The sequence below is a fragment of the Euprymna scolopes genome, chromosome 39 (assembly GCF_053919585.1).
Source record: "Euprymna scolopes isolate OS-2025 chromosome 39, ASM5391958v1, whole genome shotgun sequence".
NCBI classification, from domain to species: Eukaryota; Metazoa; Mollusca; class Cephalopoda; order Sepiida; family Sepiolidae; genus Euprymna; species Euprymna scolopes.
In genome coordinates, this window is record NC_136520.1 from 17263575 (window position 1) to 17277890 (window position 14316).

Consider the following 14316-nt stretch of genomic DNA (forward strand, 5'->3'; position numbering starts at 1 on the left):
TTATCGACATACCTCAATCAGGAAGGATTACCATTGAAGCTTATACCATGCTTATCGGAGCATGCTTAAATTGCAGTTTCTGCAACACAGAAATCTAAGGTAAGTGTTTCTGGCTTTGAGAATTTTGTGTATTCATAGGCTTTTACTTCTGTTGAAGAAATTTCTGCTGCTGCTGCCTATGAAAAGAGCATACATTTTTGTTGTCAGTGAAAAGAACAAAATAATTCAGCTTCAGTGTATGCTGTTTTAACTCAATTTATACAAGTAAAAATTAATTATCTAAAAACACGTAAATTACAAATATATCTTTCACATCCAATTTGGCTTTGTAGATTTCTTGTTATCCTCTTTGCCACCAGATACATAAGCTTATTCACTAAATCACGATATCATGTGCACGAGAGAGTCCGCTGTGAAGAAGGTGAGAGCAGTATGACTGCTACTGGGAAAAGAAGCCGCAAGAAAATTGTAACTCTGACAAACCCTTTTTTCTGCTTTTACTCTACTCATTCCATTGTTTCCGTTGATACACTTCTCAACTTCTTCATTCAACGACCATGTGTTAGGAGCCCTTTGGTCCAGCCATAAGTCAGATTTGTTACCTTCAGTGTATCCTTCAACTTCTCCCACAGTTTCGAGAAACTTCATGTTTGATGTGTTCCTTCAACATCCACACTTTTCTCTTGAGGAAAAACTCTTTTACCTCATGAGTTTTCTCCCGCATAAAATTTAAAATAACAGATTTTAGCTGTGTCCCAATTGATCATGTATTACTTATATACGGCATTATCACATTGACACATCGGTTCTCGCCAGATCACCAAAGTTAAGCAATGTTGAGTCTGGCTAGTACCAGATGGGTGACCATTTGGGAATTCTAGGCGCTGTATGTGCTCTCCGCTTATCTCCACATTGTTTCCAGTCGTCCTGTTCCTCAACTTGCCACTGGTACGTAACAATGTTGACTCAGGAGAGGCGTGGTTGGAGATTGCGCAACTCTTGCTACACAAATTTCACAAGCAGGCATCATTACAGTGAGTATCCATAGTCTGTCAAGACTGAAGGAAGCCACACTTTCACATCACTAAAGAATTTTCGCTTCTTTTTCCTTACTAACAATTTACTTGAATCTTTGCCATGCAAAATTTGTGATGGCTTTCACTTTTCCTACAGAGTGTTTGCAACGAATATATCAATTGCAAAACAAGATTCATTCTCTTTTTCTATTCAAGATCACTATTATCCATTTCTTCCATGCACATCGTTAAAATAGCAATACACATGGAAAAATTGAAATGGATTAAAACATCTCAATACATACATAGCTTGCTGATCTAAGAAAGGATCTTTTTTAATTTTTTAAAAATCTGACTAAAAACAATAAAGTTGACTATTTTTTATGCCTCGCAAATTTCAATCGGTTTTTCTTTAAAAACCATATGCATTTTGTCATATTCTTTTACACTATTTTTTCATTAAAAATATATCTTTGTTAAAGCACAAGATAAAAGAAGATATTTACCATATAAGTGTACTTTGTTTTATGGAAATCGTTCTAGACAAGTCATGCAGAGGGAGAGAGGCAAAAACTAACCCAAATAGGTTTAGATGGATAAATTCTAACCCAGAAACAGCAATTCTATCCTCTTTGTCAGCAACATCACTCATGGAATGTAAAGACTAAAGAACAAAATGAGGGAAGCGATTGAAAAAGTAAACCCAGGGTGCACTTTCTGCAAGAAATCCGAATATGGCACTGAAAATCGTCATAAATCAATAGTTTCCCCAATTATCTGCAGTCGATGCACATATGTTGCAATACCTTCAAAATTTCATGTAGCCATTAAAAAAATGATGAAACTCAAAGTGGAATTATAATGCATTTTATGTACAAGAAATCGAAATCTAATACTAGGACGGCTTAAAAATAAATATATTTCAGTTCTCCTGTAACATATGTCTCCCGGATTCTACTTTCACTTTTTCTCATTCACATATCCCTATTCTGAATTTGTAGAAGCGGGCAGACAACAGTGGACTTTTTTTTCTGCCAAAACAGTCATTAACAATGTTTTTTTTTTATAGTGTTCAACATATTTTAAACTGATATAAATAAATAAATTAAAACAAATACTATTTTTATTTCGAATTATTTAATCAAGGAAAAATTTCATTTTTTTTTTTTACTTGATTAGTAAATTAAAAAGCTATTTTTTTTTATAATATTTTTAAGTTAAATTCAGTTTTACAATATTTTTGTTTATTAAATTGTTAGACACCGTAATTTGCTATAACTTTTTAAATTTAGTAATCAAGTATAAAAAAAAAAAAAAATGGAATTTTACTTGATTCGAAATAATTTTTGTTTTAATTCAATTATTTTTATTTGTGCAATCAGTTTGAAATATGTTAATTATAAAAAAAAACATAGTTAATAACAGTTTCGATAGAAAAAAAGTTCGGCAAATGTGAAGTTTTTTTTTTTAAATCAATTTTCACCCAACAAGGCACAATGCCACTTTGAAGTTGGGGGCTACTATCTGGTATATAAGTTGCAGGGATATTATGAAGGAAGATGAGTAGTAAGATGTTTGTTCACATTACAATTGAACTTCTGCATGTCAGTACAGTTGGGAAAGTAGAATCCCGTAAGAGAGTTCCAAAGCCTTGCAGTCCTGGGGAAGAAACTATTGGAGTAAAAGGCTTCCTTACACCTAGGGATCTCTACTGTAAAGGGGTGGGACTTAGTTGCTTGTCGGGTTTGTCGGGGGTAGTCATGTCGAGGAGGTACAAATGCTTGTAGTTCGTCAGAAGTACTTGAAGAATTGCCAGATTGGCCTTTTTGAAGCCAATCTGCCAATCCTTAAATAGGCCAAATTTTCAAAACAAGTTGGCGGCCTCAATTGCTGTACATTTAATCTAATAAAAAATGTTGAAAAAATACTAAAAATTAAATTTTTTCAGGTTTTATTTCAGCCTCAGGGTCTAATAATGTGTTTTATATAAAAATAATTTTTTTGTCTGTCAACTAATTTACGCCGCTGAAATACACATTTGCCAAAAGTCCACTGATGTCAAACCGCTGCTACGAATTTAGAATAGGGGCATGTGAGCGAGAAAAAGTGAAAGTAGAATCAGGAAGACATCTGCAACAGGATACCCGAAAGCGATACAGTAAGTTAGCAATACACATGAAAAAATTGAAATAGCTTGAAATATTTCAATATTGGTATGCATAGAAAGAGCTTGATGAGCTAAGAAAGAATCTTTTTAAATTTTAAAAATCTGATTAAAATTAAGGAAGTTATGGCTATTTTTGTGCCTCACACGTTTGGATATTTTTCCCTCTTTAAGACCATATGCGTTTCGTCACATTATTTACACTACTTTTTCAGTAAAAATGTCATATCTTTGTTAAAACACAAGACTAAGAAATGAAATTTACCATATAAGTGTATTTTTGTACAAGGAATCAGAATATGCAATTGAAAATCTCCCAAAGTTTATGGTTTCCAAATAATCTGCAGTAAATGTGCATAAATGTGCAGCAATTCCTTAAAAATGCCATGTATCCATAAACAGAAAAGAAGTTGGAGAACTCAAAGTTGAATTGTAATGTGCTTTATGTACAAAAAACTTAAATCTAAACATAAGACCATTTAAAAATGAATATATTGCAATATTTCTTTGGTATTATTGTAAATTAACACCTTCTGCTTAACCCCACTCAACTCCTTCTGACCACCCCTCCAAAATGTGATTCTACCTTTTTAGGAAATTATGTATAAAATACCATGAAAAACTTTAATGAAAGATAAACAAATTATTTTAGAATTGAATGTAAAATAATTTCCTATTACAGGTCATTCTAGCATTTTAGGGCAGTTAACTGTTTTTTTTTCTATGGGAAAATATGCATGCTTTTTTTTTTTTAAGATGATTATGTGTAGTTTTAAGAGGGTTTCTATGCAATGAGAATATGGGGAGGGTTGCCATTCGGACTTTGAATTAATTGTAGGGCTAAGGAAAATTATGTGTGAACATGCTGAAAACTTGACAGAGACAAAGCTAACAAAAACAATATTAGAGGGGGGAGCGGTTAGTTTCACAAAAATTTAATGTAAAATAATTCACCATTTCCTGGCCATTCTAGCATTTTAGGACAGTTAACCAATTTATTTTTATGTGTATTTTTCTTTAAGGAAGGATCTATTTTTTTGTTTGTTTGTTTTAGATGCTTGTATGTGGCTTACAGAGGTATTTTGTTGGGGGAGGGCTTGCCACTCGAACTTAGTGTTATTGTTAGGGTTAAAGAGTGTTTTAGGATGAGACTTGCCACACATAATTTGGATTAGAGGTGAAGTTAAGAGAGCTTTTTTTCAAAGAGAGCGTTCAAGAATTTGTTGATTTCTATTTTCGAGGTTGAAGGTGTTAATTCCATAGGCCGTTTATACTACGCTGGAGCAGGTTGTAAAAATATCTTTCGCTTAATAAGTAGAAAAAAAAAATAACGAAATAAAAAGCTTCCTAATTGTAGTTTGATGTGTTTTCTAACTGCTTTTAAAATTTCAAGAATATTGATATAGATTTTGAGGGTTTGTATTACTATACACATAGATTCGAAAAAGTTGTCAAAAAAACAAATATATAACAAATAAATGTTATCAAAAGCAAGTTACTTTTCTACCTAACTGGATAATTTTTTAGTGTTTTTATTTAATGTAACATGTTTATTCAGCTTGAAAACAGTGTTTACCGATGTTTTGGAAAATTTAAAATGGCGCCCGACTCTCTTGAAACGGTAAGTTTGGGGAAAAGAGTTAAAAATAAAAAAGTAGACAAAATACTGCTAGAAACTCGCTCAATATATGTTACCGTGACATAGGCTGACATATATTCGGTGAGTTTTTAAAAGTATTTTGTATAGTTTTTTTTTATTTTTAACTCCTTTTCTCAAACTTACCGTGTCAAAGAGAGTCGGGCCGGGCGCCATTTTTAATTTTCCAATACATCGGTAAACACTGTACGTTTTTCGAGCTGAATAAACATGTTACATTAAATAAAAACACTAGAAAATTATCCAGTTAGGTAGAAAAGTAACTTATCTTGCCTTTGATAAAATTTATTTGTTATATATTTGTTTTTTGACAACTTTTTCGAATCTATGTATAAACGAGATTTTGATACTTATTTTGATTTTGAAAAAAAACATTTGTGGCTGTTCGCAGTAAAACATTGTTTTAATTCGCTGTTCAAAACTAATTTAAAGAATAAAAGTGCATGCAAGCTATATATCTCCAAAAGTTTATTTTGTTTTTTTAACCATGTTTTTAAATTTGACGAGCAATGTGAGAAATTGCAACAGATTCATAATGCCGAATTGGTTGGGATTGTTGTTATTATACATTCTGAAAACCGAATAGTTCTAAACTAATGTTATTCTGATAACAAAATAGCTCTCATTAAACATATAAGAACATTTATATTCATATTTTCATGTTTTTCTTAATTCGTTCTTGAATAAAAATTAAAGAACGCGTGTTGTTTATACACTGTGCTATCGCTGATTCTACAGGCTGGAGCTGCTGCTGCTGCTGCTGCTTCTAGTAATACTAACTTCATTTGACCAAATTCGAGAAATAGAAACAATTTTTTTCTCGGGTAGGTCCTTTTAAATTATCAATTACCGCGGTTCTACTCAACATAAAATAATACTTTTAATTAATAAAGATAGTAAAAAGATTGCTTTACTTACTACTGGGTGTCCGAAGAATTTTTTTTTCAAAATGTTTGATACTCGTCATATTAAAGTCTTATTTTTAACACGACAAAAAAAGAAATGGTCAAAAATATTTCGGACACTTGACAGTATTAAGATTAACACCTCTTCTGATTTGTTCCCAAATTTCATGACGAAATTCTTCATACAATCACGGTACGGACCTTTAGAAAACAGGGGGGGTCATTACAAAACCTTACCGAAAACGCCATTTTATGACGTTCACATTTTTATCACTTTATTTGCTTAAAACTCTTAAAATATATAATGTACATTCATATTTATTAATTCATTTGAAAGTATATTCATTTCCGAACAAAACAGTAGTAATTTGAAGACTTGAAGTGCTTTGGTTTAAAAAATATGGCTATTTTAGTAGAACTACCTTGAAATCTGTGATTATCCAAAGCGTTTTTTCGTCCGTGTGTATTACTACAGTAAGCGAGACCATTTTAGTTTCTTTCTTCTAAAAATAATTTGGTGTAAGTCTATAAATGGGCCACAACAAATCTTTTATACAATAAAAACTGAAAAAAATCTTTATAATGTACGTACTTGTCACTGCATGAAGATGTCATATTCCAAAAATTATGTAAATCGATCAAGTAGTTTTTTTTTTATTTAATAAAATCAAAAATTATTGGAGGTTTAATCGAAGATTTGGCACGCGCCATCTTGTTTGAGAGATAACGCCACTAACGACCCCTGGCGGAAATATGGGTCAACAAGGTCAGTACATGCAAACCATGGTTTATCAATCAAGTGCTTTTTTTTTTTTTTTTTTTTTTTTTTTAGAAAAAACAAATTTTACGATTTTTGGAGATAATAAATAAATAAATTAAATTCTTTTCATAAACCGAATGTGCCTTTGGGTTTGTATTACTGTACACATAGATTCAAAAAAGTTGTCAAAAAAACGAATAAATGTCATCAAAGGCAAGATAAGTTACTTTTCTACCTAACTGGATAAGTTTTTAGCGTTTTTATTCAATGTAACATGTTTATTCAGTTCAAAACACATACAGTGTTTACCGATGTATTGGAAAATTTAAAATGGCGCTGGCTTCTCTGTTGAACACGGTATGTTTGGGAAAATGAGTTAAAAATAAAAAATATACAAAATACTGTTAAAAACCCACCGAATATATGTCAGCTCATGTCACGGTAACATATTGAGCGACTTTCTATCAGTATTTTGTCTAGTTTTTTTTTTTTTTATAACACCTTTTCCCAAACTTACCGTGTGAAAGAGAGAGTCGGGCGCTATTTTAAATTTTCTAATACATTGGTAAACACTGTATGTTTTTCAAGCTGAATAAACATGTTAAATTAAATAAAAACACTAGAAAATTATCCAGTTAGGTAGAAAAGTAACTTATCTTGCCTTTGATAACATTTATTTGTTATATATTTGTTTTTTTGACTTTTTCGAATCTATGTGTACAAACCCAAAGACACATTCTCTTTATTAAAAGAATAAAGTTTATTTATTTATTATCCCCAAAAATCGTAAAATTTGTTTTTTCTTAAAAAATAAAATGTACTTCGCTTATTAAAGTGTTTTCAGACGAACAAAAAAAAAAAAAACTAGTGTTTTCCACATTCTCTTTATTAAAAGAAATCAATATATTTATTATCCCTAGAAATCGTAAAACTTGATTTTCTTAAAAAAAAAAAAAAAAAAAAAAAAAAAAAGTACTTTATTGATAAAATATTCGATGGTCTGCATGTACTGCCCTTGCTGACCCATATTTCCGCCAGGGGTCGTTAGTGTCGTTATCTCTCAAACAAGATGGCGCGTACCCAATCTTCGATTAAATCTCCAATAATATTTGATTTTCTTACATAAAAAAAAACTACTTGATCGATTTATGTAATTTTTGGAATATGCCATCTTCATACAGTGACAAGTACGCACATTATAAAGATTTTTTTCAGATTTTTATTGTATAAAAGATTTGTTTTGGCTCATTTTAGACTTGCACCAATAATTTTTTAAAAATAAATAAAATTGCTGGCATTTATTGACAGTTTGAAAGTGATTTTCAAGCCTTTAAACTGTCGCCAAAAATCAAGTTATGCAATGCATACACACGCCTTATATATATATTTTTTTTAGCGAATTTTTATTGGACACTAATCTACCATGTTATCCCCCCCCCCAATGTAAAAATTTAAACATTTATAGATTTTTAGGGGGCGCTCAGTTTCTAATACAACGTTCTATAGGTGTATCAGAATTTTTGCAGGAATTGTTGACACCCTTAACACGAAACTGTGAATAAAATATAAAAATCTCATAATTTCTCTGTTAAAAGTGGGTTATTTATTTTCTTTATGGATTATACTTCCAAAATAAACTATTAAAGTTGTTTTAAAAAGTAATAGAAATATTTTTTTTTTTTTTTTTTTAAAACAGTAATGAATTTTACGAACTCAATATTTTTCAATTTTTAAACTTTAAAAAATCTATCAAAATTTTTCTATTGATTCTATTTTTACGATATTTTCAGGGTCAATGTGAAATTTTATGCCCTTTCCAATAAACTGAATATAATATTTTAGACAAACGTTTTTATTTAAATTCACGCCCCCACCCATTTTCAAGTGTCTATTAAAAAGTAAATAATTAATTTACTCACCAAAGTTTTATATATCACAAATTGAAGAGAAAAGGTCAATAAATAATATATTCAAATTTAAAACAAAAAAAGTAGTGTTTTTTAGAAATTTACCTGTAAAGTTCGAAGTTTAAAACCTTTTTTTTAACCACATTGTTTGTTTTTTATTTTGTTTTTTTTTAATGAAACCTTGGTTCTTGCTCCTTTAATTGAAAAGAAAAAAACTTAGGGCTTGAATTACATTCTTCGAGTAGTTATAAGCTTGGAAAGACAGGGGGTCGATTAATTCACGCCTCCCATTTTGAAATGTCTATTAAAAAGTAAATAATTAATTTACTCACCAAAGTGTTATATATTAAAAATTGAAGAGAAAATGTCAATAAATAATATATTCAAATTTAAAACAAAAAAAGTAGTGTTTTTAGAAATTTACCTGTAAAGTCCGAAGTTTAAAACCTTTTTTAAAAAAAAAAAAAAAACGTTTTTTTTTTTTTGTTTTTTTTTAAATGAAACCTTGATCCTTGCTCCTTTAATTGAAAAAAAAAATTAGGGCTTGAATTACATTTTTCGAGGAGTTATACGCTTAGAAAGACGGGATGGAATTATTCACTATTTTTCACGAAATTTCTGACACACCTAAACGTTCTACTAAATAGATCCCCCATATTAGAACCAGTCGAGGTTTGAAGGCTTAACTACTAACAAAACAGGCCGATTTCGCGAAATTTGGCCTTTTCGGGGTTGCCAGATTGGCCGTTTTAAGGCCAAATTTATCGAATTCGGCATTCAAACGTCGACTGGATCCATTATGGGGGATCGATTTATTACTAGAAAATGGCCTTATCTGGTAGATTAGTGTCCAGCCGATAATAATCTGACGAGAAAAATTGAAAAACACACGAAAAAAATATTAAAAGGGGTGCATTGTAAGAGGTTCACATTAAAGTTTAAAGGCAAAAGTATTAGAGTTGCTTTGTTGTTTTTGTAATCATAAACCAAAGTGATTCATTTTCTCATGCGCTTCTATGTTTTCTTTTACTTTTGTTGAATAAAAAAAAGGCGATTTAGAACTGAAAATATAAAGAAAGCAATAAAATAGCCTAAATTATTTAAATAAATTAAATCCCAGCGGAAATTATAAAATTAATGTAAAATTATCGAATAAACAATATTTTTTATTAATGAAAATGACTTGCATATTTACCAACACAATAACGGAGAAAGACGAATGTTTGTCGACTCGTAATAAAATATTCTGCCGCTACATAATCTCCATATCTATACTAACCTTGCTCAGTTCATGGTCTGGGATCATTCCGAATAAATCAATATCAAAGTTTTCAAAATGGTTCATACTTATTAATAATAATCAATATTTAATCGAAGAAACTTACCTGGTCAACCATTTTTAACACCATTTTCTTTTTTTCATAAGTTGCATGCCGGGAACGAAACGAAAAGACTTCCGGTTTCGACCGGCGAATGCTGTTTAACTATGGAAGACAATAAGTGATAAGATAAAAAAAAAAAAAAAAAAGACTTTAAAAAAAAGTGAAACTTTATTAAAGCATATAACACATGAATATATTTTAAAAGCGATCTTTTCTATTCTCATATATATTACAATTTGTAATTCCTTTTCTTTTCATGATATTGGAATTCGATTAAAATGTTAATGTGTTAGACTACGAAAATTGGGGTTCGGTTACACTGTTAATGTGTTCCATAGGTTACGAAAATTTTTATTTGAATCATCTTACTTTTGTATTTTGTATATTTAACTCTAATCAGAATCAATTTATGCGTTTATCCGTTATTCTTTTGATGTTCTCAAAATGCATTAATTATTGTTTCACGAAATTTTGCATGACGTGTTCTGAGCAAGTTGCTCGGAAGATTCATCCTTGGAAGATTCGTCCATTTTTGCTCGGTAGGAAAATTGAGGGCGCTGTTTTACAATTTGTCATTGTTCAGAGGGAGACAACTCTCGCTTACTAAGAGATTCGTTCATTTTTTTTTTTTTTTTTTTCATCTCATAATTTAGGATGCTCGATCTGACGATATTTCTTTTATTAAATCAAAACATTAAAAAAGAAAGCTACGACGAATTTTTTTATAATATAACAAAGTCGATTACATTAATAATACACAATGTAGTCTTTACGCGGTTATTAAGACAATCGTTTCTGTTTTCATATCATAATTTACGACGCTAAAACCAACGATATTTCATTGAAAACATTTTTAAAAATGAAGTTGTGGCAACTTTTTTCTACATTTTGTAATACTACTTTTTTTTAATAAAAAAAGTAAATGTTATGGTAAGGTTTTTAAAAAATGAGTCTTTAACCTTAAAAAAATACAAGAATGAAACTCTTTAATAAAAAACTTTTAAAGCTGCTGCGACTTTTTTTTTAGTACTTGCACAGTTTAATCTTTTGATTAAAAAATGAAAATATCAAAAAAAAAAAAAAAAGTTATATTGTACGTATCCGTTATGGAATGAAGTTCTCCGAAAAAAATTTCACTTAATTTGATCAAGTTATTATTTTTCTTTACAGCGAAAAACAATTTATGATACCGTTCAAAAGGTAGCTGTTATATACATCAAGTAATACGAGTTATTTCCTCTTGACTGGGATTACTCCCACCATCATCATTGCCTGCAACCTCCCACCACACAATCACGTGGTATATCGTTAGTAGCAAAAACTATTACTCTTTCTCAGTGCTAATAAAGCTTTTTTTTTCATTCACACGTGTGTCTCTATTCTCTCAATATTTTCGCTAACCTTTTACTAATTCAGTCTACATAATACAACATGGTGTCAGAAAATAATTACGAACCTTAACACTCACAAACGTCCAAAAAAAAAAAAATATATATATATATATATATATATATATATATATATATATATAAAAATAAAAAACTATGGAATTTCTGCCGCACCCCAAAGAACTTAACTTTTCATCAGACAATCTCGGACAAGAATGGGAAACATGGAAAAACCAATTCCAGTTATTTTTACAAGCAACAGAGTCAGATAAAAAGCCAGAGAAGGTTAAAACATCGATACTATTGACTTAGTATAGGAAATGAAGGAAGAAAAATATACTACACCTTCAATTTCGAGAACAAAGAACAAAAATACAACTTGAAAATGTGATAGAAAAATTCGACTTGCACTGCCAACCAAGAAAAAAAACCTAACTTTTCTCACATACCAATTCTTGACTTGCAAACAAAAAGAAAGGCAGAGATTTGATCAATATGTCACCGAACTACGACAAAAAGCAAGCAAATGTGAATTTGGAGAACTTACCAAGAGACTAATAAAAGACATTCTCGTCTGTGGCATTAACGATAAAATGCTTCAAGAAAGAATGCTGAGAGAACCGTCGTTGGATTTAGAAAAAGCAATTCAAGCAGGGCTTAGTGCCAAAGAAACAAAGAGACACTCTAAAATAATGGCCACGTCAGGCACAGAAAATATATTGCTAATTCGGGACGTGAAGAAAAACAGAATATCAAAAAACAAGATGTCTGCCCATGCAACCTTTAAACAAGAAGACAAAAAGCCTGCCAAAACACAGTACTGGATCGAAAAATGTACCTATTGCTCCAGTTCGCACCAGAAAAAGAACTGTCCCGCATACAACAAAACCTATACAAACTGTGGAAAAAAAAGGGCATTATGCACGAATGTGTTGAACAAAAAAGAAAAAATTATACAATGTCGGACAATCATACAACTCAGACCATGAGGAGTCAGACCAATTCAACTTGGAGGCCATATTGAAAAAAAAATATACATGTCTTCCAAACTGACAAGTAGAAAATAAAACTACAAGGTAATGAAACATTTATTAATTTTAAAATTGATACAGGAGCTGAAGTGAATGTAATATCAGTAAAGATTTACGACACAATAAAACCTAAACCTAAATTAACGAAAACAACAATAACATTAACTGCATACAATAGTACAAGAATTCCGATAATAGGAAGCTGCATGATACGGCTACAAAACAAAGACATAAAAATAAATACCCAGTTTATCATAGCAGAATATAATGCAAATGCAGTAATTAGTGCAAGCACAGTGGAAAATTTGGGATTGATAAAAAGAATAAATTCAATAAATCAGACTGATATAGAAGCCCTAATAGGAAGATACAAAGATTGCGTTGGTGACATTGGAAAATTACCGGTCACTCACTTCATAACTATAAACCCAGATATAAAACCCGTTATAAATCCCCCAAGAAATATCCCATTTGGCATGAAACCCAAATAAAAAAAGGAACTTGAGAAAATGACAAAAAATGGGAATAATAAAACCCACTGAAGAACCAACAGATTGGCTAAACTCTCTGGTAATAGTAAAGAAACAAAATAGAAAAATAAGATTGTGTTTTAATCCCAGAGATCTAAACAAAGCCATAAAAAGGGAACACCACTAGCTCCCTACTGCCGAGGAAATATTCGCAGAAATGAAAAACCCAAAATATTTCACTAAACTAGATGCATCGAACCTGGCCCTCGCCCTTCGGGGCCTGGGAAACAAGTGTCAAGCAAAGACCAGCAAGACCTTGGTCAATGTAGAGACCCTTCATACCAATTGTCACTATCCAGCTCCCCTACTCCCCGGGGAGTTGGTCCCCATTTCCCCTTCACTCCTCACTTGCTATGTGGGACAAAAAGCTAACAGACCATACGTACACTTTATAAGCTTTCTCTCTCCATGAACTGGATTGACATTCTCACTCTTTTTCTCTATATATACAATTTGTCCCTGAGAATACCTTCGAGTAGCTGACTGCTAATATGGCGCGCAGTTTAACTGAGGTCAACCCTCTATCTTTGTCTTTGTATACATGCTGGACTATCATTCCAATTTCCACTACATTACTCACTCTTCCCACGTGCGAACAAACGATAGTGACCGTACGTACACCTTACACGTTTTCTATCTCCATGGCCTGGATTGACTTTTTCTCATTCTCTCTTTATACTACAATAGACTTCCCTCCTCACCAGCTAACAGCGAGAGATGCACACCAAACTGGATTAACTTTCTCTCTCTACGACAATAGACTTTCCTTCTCACCAGTAAACAGCGAGAGATGAACACGGACATGAACACGTGTAGTACCATTTTCTTTCCCTTGTTTCTTCACAAAATAAATCCTAGTTCGTTTAATTCAATAAACGCGTTGTTCGTTCCTTCCTCAAAGCAATTCATTTTTCCTTTCCCAATTCAAATCATTTTTCCTATTTTGTATGACTGGAGGATATGTATAATATATATCCACCAGTCCACTACAAGCACAATATGACGTCTTTACTTGCAAATATTAGAGAATAGCAGGCAGAAGCAATAAATTACCTGTTTATCTGTCTATTTGTTTATCTAATTATCCATGTATCTATCTATCTATCTATCTATATATATATATATATATATATATATATATATACCTGTCTATATCTATCTATCTATCAATCTGTCTGTAGAAACTGCATACTCTGGAATGGTGTTGCACAGCCGATCTGGTGCCTGGCTCCAGCTCCATTTCCACTTTGCAGTCCACGCCTTTCGTTGTCATCAAGTGTAGCACAGAAGTCCTTTTCTTCAATAGACATGGCTGCACAAACTTCTTTCCCTTCTCCAAGCATTACACCTCCAGCCGCTGTGATTACGATGCCTCCTAGTGCTTGTATTGCATCAATTCCAATCAACATGTCGTGGCCAAGGGGTTTTCTTGCATCATCAGAATGTCAACTTTGGCTGTGTCATCCTTCTCAGTAGAGATGGTGACTGTCCCTTCACCACAACATGCTCGAGATAAGCCATTGATGGTCATAATGCCTACTGGTTGCTCCCACTATATCTGACAGCGATGTGCACT

General features: G+C 31.7%; 1 protein-coding gene and 1 pseudogene across 1 annotated transcript in view; one reads left to right on the top strand and one right to left on the bottom strand.

Annotated features, from left to right (window-relative positions):
• LOC145263655 (26S proteasome regulatory subunit 8) overlaps positions 1-10347 on the bottom strand; it is an 85772-nt gene extending 75425 nt beyond the window's left edge. The window contains exon 1 of the mRNA XM_080120528.1: positions 9795-10347. Coding sequence (XP_079976654.1) covers positions 9795-9818 — 24 coding nt within the window. The 5' untranslated portion in view covers positions 9819-10347. The remainder of the gene's footprint in view (positions 1-9794) is intronic.
• LOC145264089 (5S ribosomal RNA) lies at positions 777-893 on the top strand (annotated as a pseudogene).
• Positions 10348-14316: the final 3969 nt, after the last annotated feature.